Consider the following 6800-nt stretch of genomic DNA (forward strand, 5'->3'; position numbering starts at 1 on the left):
GATGAGCTGGGATATGTCCTGGACACTGGGATGAGCTGGGATGTGTCCTGGACACAGGGATGAGCTGGGATGGACACACAGGAGAGCTGGGATGTGTCCTGGACACTGGGATGAGCTGGGATGTGTCCTGGACACACAGGAGAGTTGGGATGGACACACAGGGATGAGCTGGGATGTGTCCTGGACACTGGGATGAGCTGGGATGTGTCCTGGACACACAGGGATGAGCTGAGATGTGTCCTGGACACAGGGATGAGCTGGGATGTGTCCTGGACACAGGGATGAGCTGAGATGTGTCCTGGACACTGGGATGAGCTGAGATGTGTCCTGGACACTGGGATGAGCTGGGATGTGTCCTGGACACACAGGAGAGCTGGGATGGACACACAGGGATGAGCTGGGATGTGTCCTGGACACTGGGATGAGCTGGGATGTGTCCTGGACACTGGGATGAGCTGGGATGTGTCCTGGGGATGTGTCCTGGGGATGTGTCCTGGACACACAGGGATGAGCTGGGATGTGTCCTGGACACTGGGATGAGCTGGGATGTGTCCTGGACACTGGGATGAGCTGGGATGTGTCCTGGACACTGGGATGAGCTGGGATGTGTCCTGGGGATGTGTCCTGGACACTGGGATGAGCTGGGATGTGTCCTGGGGATGTGTCCTGGACACACAGGGATGAGCTGGGATGTGTCCTGGACACTGGGATGAGCTGGGATGTGTCCTGGACACTGGGATGAGCTGGGATGTGTCCTGGACACTGGGATGTGTCCTGGGGATGTGTCCTGGACACGGCCCCAGGTCAGGGCAGCCCCAGCGAGCGCTGTCCCGTCCCCACGGATCCCTGAGGGATCAGGGGAGGGGAGCTGGGGCACAGCAACACTAAAACACGCAGAGAACACTAAGGCAGCCCTGCAGGGCAGGTGCTGAGCCCTGCCTGGGGCTCTCAGAGCCACCCCTGCCCATCCCAGAGGGACAGGAGCGATGTCCCCTGCCCGCCTGGCCCCTCCCCGCAGAGCTCAGCCCCCGGGGGGAGCCTGCTCCTTCTGCCCGTGGTTCTTTCCTGGACCTGAGGCTTTTCCTGCTACAAACTCTCCCCAGTCACTCACAGCCGAGGGTTCCCTGGAGGGAGAGGAGCTGGGTCCCAGCCCGGGCTGTGTCTGTGGTGGGGCAGAGCTTGTGGCTCCTGTGCCCAGAGCTCTGCACGTTCCCCCTGCCCGGGGATCCCTCCTGGGGCTGGAGCCCCCCAGGTGCCTCCCCTGGCCCCCAGCCTGCCCAGAGCCCCCTCTGGAAAAGGGCTGGTTCATCTCAGTGTCACCTCTGCCACCCCTTGTCCCTCAGCTGTCCTTTCCGGGACTGGCGACGGGGTTGGGCTGGGCAGAGCAGCTTGCTGGGCTCCGAGGTTTTCCTCCCTACAAAAGTGGGTTCTCCCCTCGTGGAGCCCCAGCTCCGAGCAGGGCTGTGCTGCAGCTCCCCTGTCCTGCTGCAGGAGGTTTGTGAGTGTCCGTGTGTCTGTCTGACCCCGCTGTCCCCTCCCCGGTGGGAGCAGGGTCACGGCCCGGGGACCCCGGCTCCTGCTCAGGTGGATTGAAACACGTTCTGTCAGCTGGGACAACTCACTCGAGTTTGTTTTGTTTTGTTTGGGTTTTTTCTTTTTTCTTTTTTTTTTTTTTTTGGTAATGGTTTCTCCTGGTTTTTAGGGGAAAAAATGATGACCCACAATTCTTGACTTGTATCTCTGAATGAAAGTATTAAATGTTTTCTTCTTTCTAACGGCTGCGTGGTGGGATCAGGGAATGGTTTGGGTTGGATGGGACCTGGAAGGTCTGGGCAGGGTCACCTCCCCCTGTCCCAGGAGCTCCCAATGTCCAGCCTGGCCCTGGGCACTGCCAGGGATCCAGGGACAGCCCCAGCTGCTCTGGGCACCTGTGCCAGGGCCTGTCCCCCTGCCAGGGAGGAATTTCCTCCCCATCCCCTCAGGCCAGGCCAGGCCAGGATGTCCCCGAGCCCGCAGCGTCCCCAGCCAGCGGAGCCGCCTCGCAGGAACTGCTCTTTATTCAAACTATCACTTCCACGAGCCACTGACCCCGACACTGCCGCACCAGCACGGCCGCCCCGGGGCCGGCGGGAACCCCGGGAACCCCGGGAATCCCGGGATCTGCAGGAGCCCCGGGAGCTGCGGGAGCCCCGGGAATCCCGGGATCTGCAGGAGCCCCGGGAGCTGCGGGAGCCCCGGGAGCCTCGGGAGCCCCGGGAGCTGCGGGAGTCCCGGGATCTACGGGAGCCCCGGGAGCCTCGGGAGCCGCGGGGCTGCCCCGCACCGGCTCTGGCTCAGCCCCGCCCGGGCTGCGGGAGGCACCTGGTCCGACCGAGGGGCCCCGGGCCCTCACCCGCTGAGCTTGAGCAGGCTGAAGATCTGCTCCAGGACGTGGGTGAAGCTCTGGTCTTTGGGGGTGCGGGAGGCCAGGGAGCCCTGAGCGGGGGAACCCCAGAGAATTCCAGACCAGGGAATGGGTGCCCCGCCAAAGCCCCCTCCCCTCGCAGCCCTTCCCACCTTCAGCTTGTCCAGGTAGGTCTGATCCTGGCTCCACAGCTCCTGGAACTTCACCAGGTCGGGGGCTCCTTTATAGAACTCCACCAGCAGCGTCTGGGGGGGACAGAGGGGCTGCGGGCCCTGGGGGTGCCCCAAAGCCGGGCACGGGGACCCCAAAGAGCTCGGGGGCGCTGGGGAAGGGACTGCCACCATCAGCAGGGCTAAGGGCACGGTGGGGACAAGTGATGGGGGCACAGCCTGCCCCGGTGGGCTCGGGGGCATGTGGGGGTCCCCACCCCTCTCTCACCATCTCCTGCACGACGTCGTTGGTGAGGAATCCGTCCTGGATGTAGGTGACCTCCACATCCATGGGGATCCCGTAGTCATTGGGCCGTTGCTGGGGGACGGGGGAGCCGGGCAGGGGTCGCTCCACAGCTCGGGGGGCCCCCGAGGGCGCTGCGTGGGGGGACCCCACCCCAAATTCTCCCCCGCTTACCTCTGGCGGCGGCATCACCCAGAAGGGCGCGATTTTGGACTCCACGCCGGGGTTGCCGTGGTAGAAGGGCCCTGTGGGGACAGAGGGGGCTGGCACGGGGGGCTGACAGCAGCCCCGGCCCCCCGGGACCCCCGGGACCCCCGGGCCCCGGGCACGTACCGCAGATGAGCCCCAGGCAGGGCTGGAAGCCGTTGCCGCTGCCCTGCAGCTTGAGCTGATAATCCATCTGCGCATCGATGTCGTGCAGGGACGGCAGCGCGGGCCCGAAGGGGTGGCTGTGGTACCACCCCACCAGCGACAGCCCCCGCAGGAACAGGCTCTGGCAGATCTGGGGGGGCACAAACCGTGGCTCCAGCCCCTCCAGAGCCCCCCGCCCGCCCCCGAGGCTGGAGCAGCCCCTCACCTCCTCCTCCACAGCGCCCGCGGCTTCGGCGTCACCCAGGCGGGTCCGGCACGGGAAGGCTCGGAGCACCGTCAGCACTGCGGGGACACTGCTGGTGACACCCCCGGCCCACGGCAGAGCCACCCCCGCCCCCCCAAACCCCACCTACACTGGGTGTTGGTGTCCCAGCGCCCCCCCAGGTACCCCACCACTTCGCTCCGCGTCAGGTGGCTGTGGAAATCCTAAAGGAAAAAAAGGTCAAAATCCACAGTTCAGCACTAAAACCGCGACACGAGGGACGCTGCAGGTGTCCCCAGCGCCATCAGTGTCCCCAGCGCCATCAGTGTCCCCAGCCTGGGGAGGGGACACACCAGGAGCAGGAGGACGTTGCTGGAGATGGCCACGTTGAAGGGCTGGAATTTGTTGATGGCGGCAAAGGACGTCACCTCCACCAGGGTCTGGGGGTTCCTGGAAGAGCCACAGCCCCGCTGGCACCGCTGTCCCCGGCCCTGCTGAGCCCCGCGGTCCCCGTGTCCCCTACCTGGCCGAGTCGCGGGTGCCCAGGCTGCAGTAGCGGACGGGCACCCGGGGTTTCACCTCCAGCCTTTTCCCCGCGGCGCCGGCATCTGCCAAGGACAGGGTCCCGTCACCGGGGCCGGGCTGCCCGGGACCCCCGGGACCCTTACGGCAGCTCACCCGTCCCCGCCGGCTCCGCCAGGTTCTTGCCCTGCTGCTTCTTGCTCCTCTCCTCCGGCTTTTTGGGAGCGGCCGGCTCCGGCACCGGCACCCGACCCTCCCTCGCCGCCTCCTCCTCCTCATCCTCGGGCAGCTCCTCCTCCTCGCCCTCGCTGGCCAAGCTCTGCGGGCACACGGGGCTGGCACCCACCTCGCCCCGCACCCTGGGGGTGCCAGGGGGAGGCGACCCCGCTCCCACCTCCTCGGGGGGTGGCACGTTGGGCTGGTGTTTGCGCAGCCACGCTGCCTTGTACTGGTCCAGCTTCTGGCCCTTGTAGCGCACGGACGCCCAGCCGCAGCCCGACTTCTTGGCGGGGTTCACCAGGCGCTTGCAGTGCGTGGCCCAGGCGCTCGGGGAGTTGAAAACCTGCCCCGTCTCCTGCCAGGTGATGGTCCCGTCCGAGCCCAGGTCCCCCACGAACTTCTTGCCCTGGGGGCGACGGCGGGAGTCACGTCCCCCTGTCCCCATCACTGTCCCACCTTCACCATCTGCGTCCCTTGTCCTCATCCCACATCCCCTGTCCCCATCCCAGGTCCCTTTTCCCGTCCCTTTCCCTGTCCCCTGTCCCCAGCCGTGTCCCCTGTCCCCAGCCGTGTCCCCAGCCGTGTCCCCAGGCTCACCAGGTAATAGATGGACAGGACGCCCCTGCCCGGCTCCAGGAGCCCGTCTCGGAGCAGGACCCTCAGGGTGATGCCCCTGCGGGTCAGAACGGCCCCCCGGGCCCCCCCCGCCGCCTTCGCGCCGCTCCCGACCTCCGGCTCGGCCTCGGCCTCGTCCAGCCCCGGCTCCAGCTCATCCTCATCCTCCTCCAGACACTCGTCCCCGCCGGGGGAGGCGGCCGCCAGCGCTGCCGGGGGGGACAGCGTGTGGCAGCACCCCTGGGTGTCCCCCAGGGCACCCTTGGGTCCCCCCATGGTTTCTGCCTGCGGATGGGGACACGGGGACGGGGGGACACAAGCACGGAGGGGACACAAGGACATGGAGGGGATGGACACACGGACAGGGGGACGGGAGATGGGGGACAGTGACGCGCGGAGATGGGGGTGAGGACACGAGAGCGTGACAGGAAAGGACAGCGGGCACGGGGACACGGCTGGCGGACACAGGAACGGGCTGAGGGACGTGGGGACACGGCTGGGGGACACGGGGACTTGGTCGGGGGACACGGGGTGAGCCTCCCCTGGCCCAGCAGGTCCCCAGAGCCCGCTGTGAGCCCAGAGGGCTGCGGGGGAGGCCGGGGGTGACACACGACAGGTCCCCGGGGGGGGCGGGGGGGTGTCCCCGCTCCGCCCCCGCCCCGCTCCTGCCCCGGGGGTGTCCCGGGATGTCCCCAGCGCGGTCCCGGGGGCTCGGGCAGGTGCACGCGCGTGTCCCGGCTGTGTGCGGGGGGGGCGGTGACCGGTGCGTGTCCCCGGCCGGGGCGCGTGTCCGTGCGCGCGTGTCCGGTTCCCGGTGCGCTCCCGGTGCGTGTCCGGTACCGCGTGCCCGGTGCGCGCGTGCCCGCTGCGTGCCCGGTGTGCGCGCGATCCCGGCGCGTGTCCGGTGCCCGGTGCGTGTCCGGTTTCCAGTTCCCAGTTCCCGGTTCCCGGTTCCCGGTTCCCGGAGCCCGGTGCGCCCCCGCCCCCCGGTACCTGCCATGCTCCGCTCCCGCCGCTCCCGCCGCTCCCGCCTCCCCCCGGTGCGCGCGGCGGCGGCGGCGACACGTGATGGGGCGGCCCCGGGCGCCCCGCCCCGCCCGGGGGGGTGCGGGGACACCGGCACCGGGAGGGGGGGGGCAGCCCCGCACCTGCCGCACCGGGCGGGGGGCCACGGGGACTCAGCCCCGACCGGGACACGGACCCCGCCCGGTGGGACCCCCGCCCCCCGGGAAGGGGCACGGGGAGCAGCGGCACCGGGAGGGGGAACGGGAGCGCAGCGCCGCACCTGCTGTGTCCGCAGGGACGGACACGGGGGCTCAGCCCCGCACCGGGGATGCTCCGGCCCGGCCGGGACACCCGCCCGCCCCCCTCGCCCCGGTCCGGTCCGGTCCGGGCGGGGCCGGTGCCGGTGCCGGGAACTGCGGCGGCTCCTGAGCGGTGGCGGAGATGGAGCGGCCGGTGCCGCTGCCCCGGGGGACCCGGGCCCGGGCTCGGTGCTACAGCGAGGGGTTCGTGGACAAACGGGGGCCGCGGGATCAGGTGGGAGACACGTCCGGGACCGACACCGGCATTCCCGGGACCGACACCGGCATCCCCGGGACCGACACCGGCACTCCCGGGACCGACACCGGCAGCCTCGGGACCGACACCGGCATCCCCGGGACCGACACCGGCACTCCCGGGACCGACACCGGCACTCCCGGGACCGACACCTGGGACTCCCCGGGTCCGACCGCAAAGAGCGACCCTCGGGTACCCAGGGCCGATTCCCGGAACCGCTCCCGGTACTCCCAGGCACGGTTCCCCCCCGGGACTCCCCGCGCCCCCTCCGCCGCCCGAGTCGGTTCCTTGTTCCTCGGCGGTGCCAGTGCCGGTGCCGGTTCCCTGTCCCCGGTGCCGGTTCCCGGTGCCGGTTCCCCGTTCCCGGTTCCCGGTGCCGTTTCCCGGTTCCCGGTGCCGGTTCCCCGTTCCCGTTCCCGGTTCCCCATTCCTTGTCCCCGGGAATCCCGGGAC

At 69.2% G+C, this 6800-nt stretch overlaps 1 protein-coding gene across 2 annotated transcripts; it reads right to left on the reverse strand.

The window, feature by feature from the left end:
* Nucleotides 1-2242: 2242 nt before the first annotated feature.
* Nucleotides 2243-5841, reverse strand: MPND (MPN domain containing). 2 transcript variants are annotated; one of them, XM_058858634.1, is made up of 13 exons: nucleotides 5781-5841; nucleotides 4770-4996; nucleotides 4348-4578; nucleotides 4110-4272; nucleotides 3955-4039; nucleotides 3785-3881; nucleotides 3583-3655; nucleotides 3435-3511; nucleotides 3191-3359; nucleotides 3032-3102; nucleotides 2843-2932; nucleotides 2557-2649; nucleotides 2243-2447 (listed from the first exon to the last, which is right to left on the reverse strand). In XM_058858634.1, exons 1-13 carry the CDS (start codon nucleotides 5785-5787, stop codon nucleotides 2334-2336), a joined length of 1497 nt encoding a protein of 498 aa, XP_058714617.1. In that variant the 5' UTR covers nucleotides 5788-5841; the 3' UTR covers nucleotides 2243-2333. The 2 variants fall into 2 exon arrangements, with proteins under 2 accessions (XP_058714617.1, XP_058714618.1); XM_058858635.1 differs by having other exon boundaries at nucleotides 2245-2475.
* Nucleotides 5842-6800: the final 959 nt, after the last annotated feature.

The sequence above is a fragment of the Poecile atricapillus genome, chromosome 28, assembly GCF_030490865.1.
Source record: "Poecile atricapillus isolate bPoeAtr1 chromosome 28, bPoeAtr1.hap1, whole genome shotgun sequence".
NCBI classification, from domain to species: domain Eukaryota; kingdom Metazoa; phylum Chordata; class Aves; order Passeriformes; family Paridae; genus Poecile; species Poecile atricapillus.

Bases quoted from the DNA above. Each gene is read 5' to 3' on its own strand.
- MPND (XM_058858634.1), bottom strand. The intron at 3,512-3,582 runs GTAGGTGGGGTT...GTGTCCCCGCAG, and splicing joins CTGGGACACCAACACCCAGT to TGCTGACGGTGCTCCGAGCC. The intron at 2,933-3,031 runs GTAAGCGGGGGA...CCCGTCCCCCAG, and splicing joins GGGTGATGCCGCCGCCAGAG to CAACGGCCCAATGACTACGG.